Raw genomic sequence first — 12,455 nt, forward strand, 5'->3', positions numbered from 1 at the left:
TATTTAAACACAAGACGCAGCATATATTGATAAGACATTTTCGTTACTGAATTGTGAATTTAACTGCACTAATATAAAAATAATTTATATTAATAAATATTTTAATAAGATTTCAGGAATGTTAAAGAAAATATATATATACCAAGGATATTTATATAAGTGAACATATAACATCCATAGAATACTCATAATATTACAAAATATTATACAATGTTCTCAAAATATTATAATAACTAATTTTTATTTTTTAATAATATTTATATAACATTCTAGGAATATTTTGCGCCTATAGGGAATTAACATAGCATTGTCTAATCTCGAAAAAATAGATGGTCATAAAGAGTTTCTTTCATAACTTAGCTATGGATTATTTTTTAAGATAGACATCCCAGTAAGCAAGAAACAATTTGAAACATTTCAACAAAATTGTAGCAACATTGTAACATTGTTACAATGTTACTGAAATGTTCCAAAATGTTTCTTGCTTACTGTGGTAATATGTATAGAGTGCGTTCCATTTGGCGCTTACAACATTTGCATGCATCATTTATCCTTGTTTAATATTTCATCAACAACAAGAATGTAATGATTCCAAAAGCGTTGCAAATGTCAAGTAGAACGCAATCATAAAAATCTCTCATCGGAAAAAATTAATATACATGTAGCTAAATTGTTTAAATTAAATAGTAAAAAGAGCTAATCAAATAAGGATAATTACTTATACAAAAAAATGTATTGTTTTTAACCGGCAAATGGCGTTCAGACCGCAAAAATAATTAAATCGCTCAAAACAAAATAATTAAATCACTTAAGATGTAATTCTTGTCTGAACAAACCTTGCTTGGGTCACAGTATAGGTCAGACGGCGCGTAAGTTTCCCCGGTATAAACGTATGCAACACTAATAGTCAACGTTTTAATATTACAACAGTCATTTGAGTTTATATAAAAAGTGACTGTCGTTAAAATTTTAAACACATTTCTCATCTGCAACTCAAACGATACTATAGCAATATTATAAATCTCAGAATCAGGTATGATTGATAGCATAAATAAAAAAAACAATCACATAAGATACACATAACATTTTTCTAGATTATCTGAGAAAATAATAAAAACCATGGATGGCAAAGAAGCATATAGACCGTGGAATGATATTGATTCCGGCGAGGAGATCGTTATATCTGGTATTGCTGGCAGATTTCCTGGTTCAGATAACATGAATCATTTACGAGAAAACTTATTCAATAAAATTGATCTCGTTAAAGCAGATCATGGCCGATGGGAAAAAGGTAAAAATTCAAATTCATAGTTACACGTTATATTATTACATTTGTGTATGATTGGTTGAAATAGAATATACCACTTTTTCTGTGCTAAATGTAATTACATACTTATTTGTTAAAGAAGTGTATTCCAAACTAAAATTCCATCTAAAAAGATATGAAGAAGGAACATAACATCTTTATGTGAAAACATCTATCTTTCATTAGAGCATCCAGACTTACCAATGCGTATGGGAATAATTAACAACTTAGAAAAATTTGATGCGGATTTCTTTGGATTATCTTTCAAGCAAGCACACGTACTTATGCCCGAAGGGAGAATGTTACTGGAACATTCTTATGAAGCAATTATCGATGCAGGAATTAATCCAAAGCAATTACGAGGGAAAAATACTGCTGTGATCATAGGCACATCTTATATTGAAGGACAAGAGAAATTTCTATATGAGAATTATCAGGTAAAAAAATTATTGGTACATGTATACAAGGCGAATAACAATCGTACAATTACGAGAAGAGTTGATTGACAAACTCTTTTTTTTTAACTCATAAAAATCATACAATTCCAATGAAGAGAACAAAGATAATGATCATCTTTGAAGTTACTCAATTTAGAAAAAATTAATTTTATCATAGAATGTTATTTTTGATATTAAACGGACTATAGCAAATAAAAATGTTATATTCCGTTTAATATTAAAAATAACATTCACTAATATTATTAATGATTCATCCTGTATAAGTAAAGTGGAGATTACTAAATTTATAAACAAAGATTAAAAAATGAGCATACAGCCAATACGCCGGTTGTTTGTTGCGATGTAATATATTTAAAATGATCTTTACAAATTGAAAATCATAAACGTTTCGGCCGATATTCGGCCTTCATCAGTATATATGATATATGTTCTACTACACAATTATTAAGTCGGAAATTAAGTAAAAAATTCAATTTAAATAAAAGAATAAATCTCAATCCATTATAATATGCGATGGATTATTCAGGATGGAAGAAACTTTAGTGTTTTGAGAAAACACAAAAATTTCTATTAACAAGTAACGTACTAAAGTTTCTTCCATCCTGAATAATTCAAATTAATTTATAAAGACTGAAAAAAAAGTGTTGGTGAACTATTGTAACTCCTATTACATACGAGTAAAGAACTTTGTAATTCCTTACGACGTAGTAATTTGCAATTGAAAGCGAACCAATATTAATAGTCACACTAATATCAATTATGTCACAAGAACTTCGAATTCATACATTCAACTTGTTATATTTAATGACCATCGCATATTATAATGGACCGAGATTTATTCTCTTATTTAAATTGAATTTTTTACTTAATTTCTCCGACTTAATACTTGTATAGTAGTAGAACATACTGATGAAGGCCGAATATCGGCCGAAACGTTAATGAATTTCAATTTGTAAAAATCATTTTAAATATATTACATCGCAACAAACAACCAGCATATTGGCTGTATGCTCCTTTTTTAATCGTTGTTTATAAATTTTTAGTCATTATTAACCTCTAAGTTGTACTAAATTTATAATTCATATGCGAAAATTGTAAACGTTAATGTTTTGTGTAAATAGTTAGACGATTTTCAAATCATTGGATGTAGCAAATCTACAATGGCAAATGTGATTTCGTACTACTTGGATTTAAAAGGACCATCTTATACCGTCGATGCAGCATGTAGTACTAGTCTTTATGCCATGGCCCTTGGTTATCATTGTATTATGTCGGGAAAATGTGAAGACGCGATAATTGGAGCTGGAAATCTATGTTTGCATCCGATTATTAGTCTGCAATACGCTCGTCTTGGTATTTTTATAATTTATTAATTTTAATATTTTTACTTAAAACTTAATAGTCTACTTACTAATACGCTAGACGTAAAATTTAGTGGTGCATTATTTTGCACGTCTCTAATTCACAAAAAAAATAAATTTTAACGAGTTGCGTAACCTCGATAAAACATTTGTAACAAGATATTTTTCAAAATAGAATATTACTTTATAGAGAATAAAACTGATAATCATTAAATTTTTTAAATATAAGTTAATTTAATAATGTGAATGCGAAATACATAAAAAATGCGAAATATATTTAAAAATATATACTTATATTCATATGCATATTTATATCCATATATATAATATATTACAAGATTTTATATTATGCAGGTGTTTTATCACCTGAGGGCTATTGCAGACCTTTCGATTCTAATGGAAACGGTTATTCGCGTAGCGAAGCAGTGGCAGTAGTATACCTTCAAAAGGCAAAAAGTGCGAAGAGAATTTATGCTATATGTCCGCATATAAAATTAAACAGTGACGGTTACAAAGAAACAGGAATAACATATCCATCCTCGCTAATGCAAAGTACTTTACTAAAGGAATGTTACAATGAATGCGGAATACTAACATCTTGCTTGGATTACATTGAAACACATGGTACCGGTACCAAAGTTGGCGATCCACAGGAAGTCACTGCTATCTATAACAGTTTGTGTAAAAATAGAGAAACTCCATTAATGATCGGCTCCGTAAAATCCAATCTTGGTCATGGTGAACCTGCAAGTGCTTTTATTCAAATCGCTAAGGTAAAACAAGTGTGGCTGCCATTTTTATTTATTACTATAAAATTTGCTTTTATTTTACGCACAGTAATTTTTCAATCACATACATGTATATGTATATGTACAAATAAAAGACTTATTCTTTTGTAAAAATTATTCGGTAAGTCAAAATATTGGCTGCGTTCCACTTAACGCTCGTGGAATCATTTTATCGTTGTCATTTATCGAATATTAAACAAGGACAAACGATGCTCGCCAGCGTTGTGAGCGTTAAGTGAAACGCGGCCATTGTATACAGGATGTCCCATTTTAATCAATCACCTCAAATATCTCTTGAACAGTGCATTTTAAGAAAAAATGTTTCAGACAAAAATTTTAGGATTTTGGAGGGGACATAAAATGGTGCCATTGGTTTGATTTTGGGTGGCGTCGTGAAGGTCAGGGCAAGTTCACTTTGAATTTTTTAAAGGGAACTCCCCATTTTTCATTACGTATTCTTGTATCTTACCTCGAGAGCTTTCCAAAACACTATAATTATTAAATATATTAATACATAAATATTCATGATGGAGCGTATAACTCTTGCCTGCCGTAGCATTTCAAGAAATATATTTTTATCGACAGTTGACAGTTTTGAACGTCGAGTTCAATTATGTGTGGATAATAATGGACAGATATTCGAACACTTATTAAGATACACTCATAATCATTTCACATGAAAACTAGATTCTGATATGAATCGATCGGATCAGTCCCGATCTTGCTTTAATCGGCCGGATCAGCCCCGATCTTGCTTTAATCGGCCGGATCAGTCCCGATCTTGCTTTATAACTTAACTAGTACTTAACGAAAAGTAACTTAATTATAGTGTTTTGGAAAGCTCTCGAGATGAGCTGTAAAAATGTGCAATGAGAAATAAGGGGTTCCATTTAAAAAATTAAAGGTAACCTTCACGTGACCTTCAGAGGACTATCCAAGGTCAAATCGATGGCACCATCTTATGTCCCCCTTCGAGTCAAACAACTTTTGTCTGAAACATTTTTGTCTACTAGGTTTAGTTTTCGAGATATTTGGCTAGATCATTTAAAATGGGACACCCTGTATATTATATTATTCAATAATTTTAACAATTTATTTCTACCAGTATTTATACATATTCATGTATGAAAAATTTTTTACCTGGAATTGATTTCGGACTAATACAAAAAACCAATTTCGCTATTCCTTAATGTGAAAGAGAATAATAACATTTATATATAATATTAGAAAGCGTAAAGAAAATTATTAAAATAATAAACTATTATATTATAAAACACGAACAACACATGTGATACTATTTTTCAAGTTTTTTATCTCTGTATAATTGTGCAAAGTGTGTAATATACCAGGTACGTAAATATGAAACCGGTATTTTTCAATAGAAAATACACGTTTATTGCACGAAAATGATAAAAAATATTTTATTCGAAGTATTGCCCATCGCTAGCAATACATTTTTCCCACCTGTCTGACAATTTGTGGATGCTACGCCAAAAAAATTGTTGCTCTTTTGAGCCAAACCAGTCATCTAGCCATTTTCGTACATCTTCGTAAGAAGTGAAGCGCTGCTGAGCAAGTGCGTGTCTCATCGATGCAAATAAGTAGTAATCGGACGAAGTCAAGTCTGGTGAGTAAGCCGCATGCGAAAGTATTTCCCAACCAAACACCTCAATCGTTTCCTTGACCAGTTTTGCTGTGTGTGATGGTGCATTATCATGAAGCAAAATCACTTTGTGTTGCCTTTTTTGATATTCCGGTCGTTTTTCACGCAAAGCTTGATTCAAATTGATCATTTGTTGTCGGTAGCGTTCAGTATTAACGGTTTCGCCAGGTTTTAGCAGCTCATAATAGATCACACCTTTCTGATCCCACCAAACACAGAGCATTGTCTTCCGTCCAAAGCGATTTGGCCTTGCAGTCGATGTCGATGGTTCGCCTGGAGTTACCCATGGTCTTTTACGATTAAGATTCTCAAAATATATCCACTTTTCATCGCCAGTCACAATTCGATGAAGAAATGACTTTCTTTTGTACCTGGCGAGCAGTATTTCGCAAGTGGTTTTTCGGTTTTCCTGCTGTCTTTCATTCAGTTCATGTGGAACCCATTTTCCCATCTTCTGGATCTTTCCCATGGATTTCAAACGTATGGAGACGGCTTCTCGTGTCACATTCAATTGATCCGCGAGTTGTTGTTAAGTTGGAGCGTCATCCTCATCCAACAATGCTTGTAATTCGCTGTCTTCAAACTTTTTCCACGGTGGTTTTCTACGTTCTTCGTTTCTCACGTCAAAATCGCCACTTTTGAATTTTTTAAACCACTCAAAGCACTGTGATTTACCAAGAGCATACTCACCGTAAGCTTCGACGAACATTCGATGCGATTCTGCAGCAGTTTTCTTCAAATGGTAACAGAAAATCAATGCTGTCCGCAAATCGTAGTTTCCAGGCACAAAATTCGACATGTTCAACGCTATTACAAACTATACTGTTATATGAAACTTGTATTGTTGTGAGTTGAAAATCTTTGTCAGATGTTAGAACAAGGAAATGACGCGGTCTGACGGCAACTACATTGACAACTATGGCCATCTATTGGTAAATTCCGGTTTCATATTTACATACCTGATACATATTTACGCTTATTTTCAGATGCATATTATACTCAGGCCTATACACAATCATTTTTAATATAAACAAATATTATAATTTTTTAAATCAAACTTTGTTTAACTCAGAATTAATGACAACAGAATGTAGTCAGTATGTAAATGTATTAAGATCAACACTATGCTTTCATATGTGTATAGGTTATTTTACATTCACTATACTATATAAGTGCAAACCAATAGTTAAATAATAAATATACGTTCTCTTTGTCACGAAACAAAATATTCAATAGTTGTATACGAGAGTTGTTCAATAAGTTTGGTAAATCTTTATAAAATGGTGTATGTATATATATTTGTGTTCTTTCCCTCAGGATTACATATTATTTACATATTTACATCTACTTCTCATATTAACTACTCTAACTTAACCTAACTTAAATTATTCCGCCCCTTCCCCTCTCTCTCTCTCACGCGGGCGCTCTCACTCTCGCTCTCTCTCTCTCTCTCTCCCCCGCCCACTCATATACGCTCGCACGCTCTACCCTTTCCGCTTATTCCCTATGCCCTTCCGTTTCCGTTTACATTTTATTTTGTTTGCCTTTCATTACTCTCTCTTTCATCCACTCACTCATTCACTCACTCTCTCCCTCCTCCATTCTCCCCTCCCCTCTCACTCTCCTCCTCACCTCCTCCACTTCTCTCATCCATCCCTCTCCCTCTCCCCCCAGAATCCTATTACATGTTTCCTGCCAATTCTCCCCCCCCCATCTTTCCAACTACTGCATTCCTCCCAGACATGCTCCCAAGTCTCCCTTTGCCCTCCGCATAATCAGCACACATCCTCCTACTCTCCTCCTCCCAATACCTCCCTTCCAACATCTCATTTCCCAGCCTAAACCTCGCTATTCTCTGCCATCTACTTTCCCCCATCCTTTCTCCAAATATTTTTTCCTCCTCCTTTACCCACCTATACCATCTGCTAAATCTCGATTCCCTTATCCATTCCCATCTTTCTTCCTTCTGTCTGCCCTTTTCCCTAATTCCTCGTACTTTCTATCTCCCTCTCTTTCCTGTCTCTCCCACTTCTGTATCTCCATTCGTCTATCGTTAAAAAACTTTCCCCTCTCCCTCTCTCATTTCGACACATCTCTTCCCCTTAGTGCCCTCTCTTTCCTACATGCACATGCTAATTCGCTTCCCTTCCCCATGTCCAGTCTTTCTTCAAAACCCCATGCCCTCCTCCCCGTTTTGCTTCTCATCATTTCTCTGTATTTTTTCCCTTACTAAATACCCCGGTGTCCTCCCTTCTATCCCCAACACTCATTTTAAAAACCTTTCCTGCATTTTTTCTATTCCCTCCCTTTCTTTCTAGCCCCATATCTCCACTTCATACCCATCACTGTCCATACTAATGTGTCAAACATCCACACCCTTCTTCTCCAATTCTCGCCAAATCTCCTCTTCCCCATACCTGCTCCATTATTGTCGCTGCTTTCGCTATCTTCTCTCTTATATGTTTTTCCTGTCCTCCATTCCTTTGAAAAATATATCCTAGATATTTATATTCTTTCACCTCTTCTCAGTCTTCTTCCCTTTCCACCACCAACTTAGCCTACTTACCCCCTTTCCTTCTTTGAACCTTAGCACCTCGAGTATATTCTCTTCTCTCCTAGCCTTATCCCCAGGAGAGGATAATAGAGGGAAGAATTAAGTATGGAAAGGAGAAGTTAAGGACAGTAGGGATATTGTATATGTGAATGGGGATATAGAAAGAAAACTAGAGCTGTTAGGAAGATAGATGGAGGGAAGAGAAGGGGGAATGGGCATTCAGGAGAGGGGATGGTCGATATTAAATGGGGGTCACAATAAACAATATAGGATAGATACGTGGTACGAATGTAAAACAATATAATTATAAAGGCATATGACCACGAACGCCTGATATCGTTGGCTTAAAATTATTATATTTGATAATGTACAATTAATAGACGTTTCGGTCTTCAATGAGACCTTCTTCAGTATTCATATAAATTAAAAGTAATACCCATAATTATAACTTAATTTAAGACTTAAAATTAAATTCTTAACAAATATCAGTATTATTTTTTTCCTATTACAAAAATTCGTCAATACTTTACTCGCAAAAGTTTTTTTTTCCCTCTTATCTTTCCTTACTAGATGTGATTTTTATTCTCCTTTAAACGCAATAGTTCCATACCAGTTTGTTAGTCTGAGCAGATCTTGAAATGTAACCACGAGCAATTGTATAAGCAAATTCTCTTGATGTATGTCCACACAAAAGTTCCAGTTTCTGTGTCGAAGAAGAGATAATTTGCAATCAAGAACGTGGAAAACTCATGTGATACCAACTAATGCTAAAAACGTTATATTTATATATAACGTTATATTTATATTTATATATTTATATATATATCTGCTGTAACGTCATAATCAAGTTTGCTGGCATACTGCTAGCATTTTGCTATCTGAGTATACGTTATAAAATGGTGTAACAATCCATTTGATGACGTGACGCTTAATTTCTCGCTCGCTTTAAACAACTACCAAACGTGAACAACGCATCAATTCTGGTTGAAATTTGACCTGGAAGAGTTCGAAGAATGATACTTTCCAGGTGTCACGTCAAAAAGATTTACTCATAAAGATTTACCAGACTTATCTAATGACCAACGTAGTATTACATATAAATTTTATATGATATTTTCAAAAATTGTCTACACTTTTATCAATTTTCTACATTTCTCGGTATTAAAAATGTTATTTTTCTCTTTTATATATCTACTTCTAAGAAACACTGTGGAATTTATTTTTTATAAATAATGGTCATTTTTACATCCTTCTTTATATTATAAACGATCTAAATGTTAAGATGTTGAACTATTATACATATATTCATTTAAATGAATTAATTTCAGAAATTATACAATAATTGTGTGCCAATAAGTCGAACTTTCAACGCAATCAATCTGAAATATTAATATTAGGTGTTAAAACTTAATTCCTGCCGTTTTTCGTCTCCAAAATTGATTTGTTTCGAAGGGAAGATGAATGAATACCTTAATTAAGGTAATTTCCTCCATTTCCTACTTTATTACTAATTAATAATACTTTATTAATAATACTTTGATTAAGGTATTTCCCTTCGAAACAAATCAATTTTAGAGACGAAAAACGGCAGGAATTAAGTTTAACACCTAATAATTCCCCCAAATTTCCCAAATTTAATCTGAAAAAACTATAATAAACTTATTGCGAAAAATATTGCCTCGGCTGGGAATCGAATCCGGATCTCTTGCATTCCGTGCGAGCGTCCTAAGCCTTTAGATCACTGAGACTTTTTGAAGATTAAATTTGGGAAATTTGGGGGGATTATTAATATTTCAGATTGATTGCGTTGAAAGTCCGACAATCATATCGGCACACAATAATCATTTCTGAAATTAATTCATTTAAATGAATATATATAATAGTTCAACATCTTAACATTCAGACCGTAGTGGCGCTTCGTATTTAAAGTAATGTTTCTAACATAAACGGTCTTAATTCTAATCTTGTTATTGTTTATATTATAAAATTAATTTATTTCTTGAAGACAGTAATAGCCTTTGAAACCGGTTTTGTTCCACCAAACATCAATTATATATCACCACGAGATGATATAAATGCCTTAAAAAATGGAAAAATCTGTGTTGTCCAAGAACCAATGCCAATTATAAACGGTTATATAGGAATAAATTCTTTCGGTTTTGGAGGAGCCAACGCTCATATGTTATTAAAGTGGAATCGTAAACAGAAAGTTAATAATGGAGCACCGAATGATAACTTACCTAGACTTGTAATATTATCTGGACGCACTGAAGAATCAGTGAAGTTGTTTTTAAACGATGTTAGTAGACATTTAAAAAGTTCATTTAAGACCTTCAAATATTAAAAACATTATATCGTAATTTTTATTTCAAGAAATTTATCGTTATAGGTTGCTAATCGTCCAATAGATGTAGAATACATCCGTTTATTACATGACATCTATGCAGACAATCTAGACGGTCACTCATGGAGAGGGTACATAATACTCAATTCTTTCCAACAAAATTCAATAAAGGAAATTCAAAATTGTAATAGCATGAAGAGACCCATCTGCTTCGTATTTTCAGCTTTAGGTTCACAGTGGCCAGGAATGGGTATATATTTAATATTCTATAATTTGTTTATAAGGGGATTTAAATAAAATAATTTAACTTTTTAATTAAAATTTTATCAGGACGAAACTTATTAAAATTTCGCGTTTTTGCAAAAACAATAAAAAGATGCGACGATATTTTAAAACCGTATAATATAAATGTCAAGAACATTTTGATAAATACAGAAATATGCGAAAACGCATTAAACGCGTTTCTTGGAATCATTGCTATTCAGGTATAGTATTATATTTTACAGAGGTACACGTTCCCACATAGCAATTTATCTGACCAAATTAGGATATCCTAATTTGATCAGATTGATCCCATTCTGATCCAAAACATTAAATCATCCGATTACCTTAGGATATTTGTAATTATCATTGTACTAATATAAAACGTCCCTAGGATATCATATTTTGATCCGATAAAATTTTGATCACTTATATTGATAAATTGTATTTTTCAACTTCCGACACATATATGTTATATTCATTTTACATGTTATATACATTTTACATGTTATGTATTTTACGTATATTATAGAGACATATCTTTGCAATTTAATTATTAATTTTTTAACAATGTTTATAAATATCCCACACAACATACTGAAAACTACCCTTTGTTTCGGGAAAAATTTAATTATATTTATCTTTATATATTATTGTTAAGGTTATTAATTTGACAGTTGCAGCTATAGCTTATTTCGTTTTTTGTTGTACATAATTTATTTTTAAATTGGTATATGAATTATTTATTAATTGACAAAGCGAAAGGAGTTTTTGGTATATTTTACAAAATTGGTCTTATCGATTATAAGTACTGTTTTAATGAAAATTTTCCATTTTACTAATTAAACTAACTATGAATAACTATATTTAAAAAAGTACTTTCAGAGGCTCCATGAGCACACTCTGATCAAGCTAAGAGTAAGTGACGAACTCCATTCGCTATAGGCGTACGTATACTACGGGCGCCGCGGCGCCGCCAAGCAAGCGGCGTAGTACGCAGTATCGCCGCGAGATGGGCTCGTTTTTCGTAAGGAAAAAATGACGCAGATCTCTATAAAGACGCGTATGCGAATGGAATTCGTCACTTACTCTTAGCTTAATCAGAGTGTGCCTCATGGAGCCTCTGAAAATACTTTTTTTGAATATAATTATTTATAAATAACTTTATTTAACTAACTATAATTAGTTTCATGACGCAACTCATTTCCTGCATTTTGTATCATATCGAGACGCGGATATACTCTTCTAAAAAAATACTACTGCCCACTGTGCAGTAGTGCTCAGTAGTATTTTTCTACAAGGGTTTAACATCCTAAAAGACATTTTTAGGACGTCCACAAGATAAAGATAGGATGAAATTTGGTTATCCAGAAACATCCTAATGATATCTGAACGATGATGTCCTATGGATGTAGAATAAGCGGACATTCGAACATCCTCAATATGTCCTAAATACCTCCTAAGTTTCTTCAGATACGTACTCAGGATGTTTTTGAAAATCCCTCGACATAGGTCTGTAGGATGTACCTAGGATCAATTTTTGCTATGTGGGTTAATATCAATTATATTATATTTATCAGTGAAAAATATACCTATGCTAAACATCTTTTTTATGTCGTTATTAGCAGGGAATGGAAGTAACTCGTTACTTGTAACGAAGTTACAGTTACAAGTTACTTTTTTGGTAACTTTACTAGTAACTGCGTTACTTTTTTTCTTT

The 12,455-nt window shown here is 32.8% G+C and overlaps 1 protein-coding gene across 1 annotated transcript in view; it reads left to right on the forward strand.

Moving 5' to 3' along the window:
- The first annotated feature begins 1,012 nt into the window (after nucleotides 1–1,012).
- Nucleotides 1,013–12,455, forward strand: part of LOC108765848 (fatty acid synthase) — a 20,493-nt gene continuing 9,050 nt past the window's right edge. The window contains exons 1-8 of the mRNA XM_018514698.1: nucleotides 1,013–1,033; nucleotides 1,095–1,291; nucleotides 1,493–1,743; nucleotides 2,886–3,117; nucleotides 3,480–3,898; nucleotides 10,136–10,429; nucleotides 10,520–10,724; nucleotides 10,805–10,959. Coding sequence (XP_018370200.1) covers nucleotides 1,120–1,291; nucleotides 1,493–1,743; nucleotides 2,886–3,117; nucleotides 3,480–3,898; nucleotides 10,136–10,429; nucleotides 10,520–10,724; nucleotides 10,805–10,959 — 1,728 coding nt within the window. The 5' untranslated portion in view covers nucleotides 1,013–1,033; nucleotides 1,095–1,119. The remainder of the gene's footprint in view (nucleotides 1,034–1,094; nucleotides 1,292–1,492; nucleotides 1,744–2,885; nucleotides 3,118–3,479; nucleotides 3,899–10,135; nucleotides 10,430–10,519; nucleotides 10,725–10,804; nucleotides 10,960–12,455) is intronic.

This window comes from Trachymyrmex cornetzi, unplaced genomic scaffold (genome assembly GCF_001594075.2).
Source record: "Trachymyrmex cornetzi isolate Tcor2-1 unplaced genomic scaffold, Tcor1.1 scaffold557, whole genome shotgun sequence".
Lineage (NCBI taxonomy): Eukaryota > Metazoa > Arthropoda > Insecta > Hymenoptera > Formicidae > Trachymyrmex > Trachymyrmex cornetzi.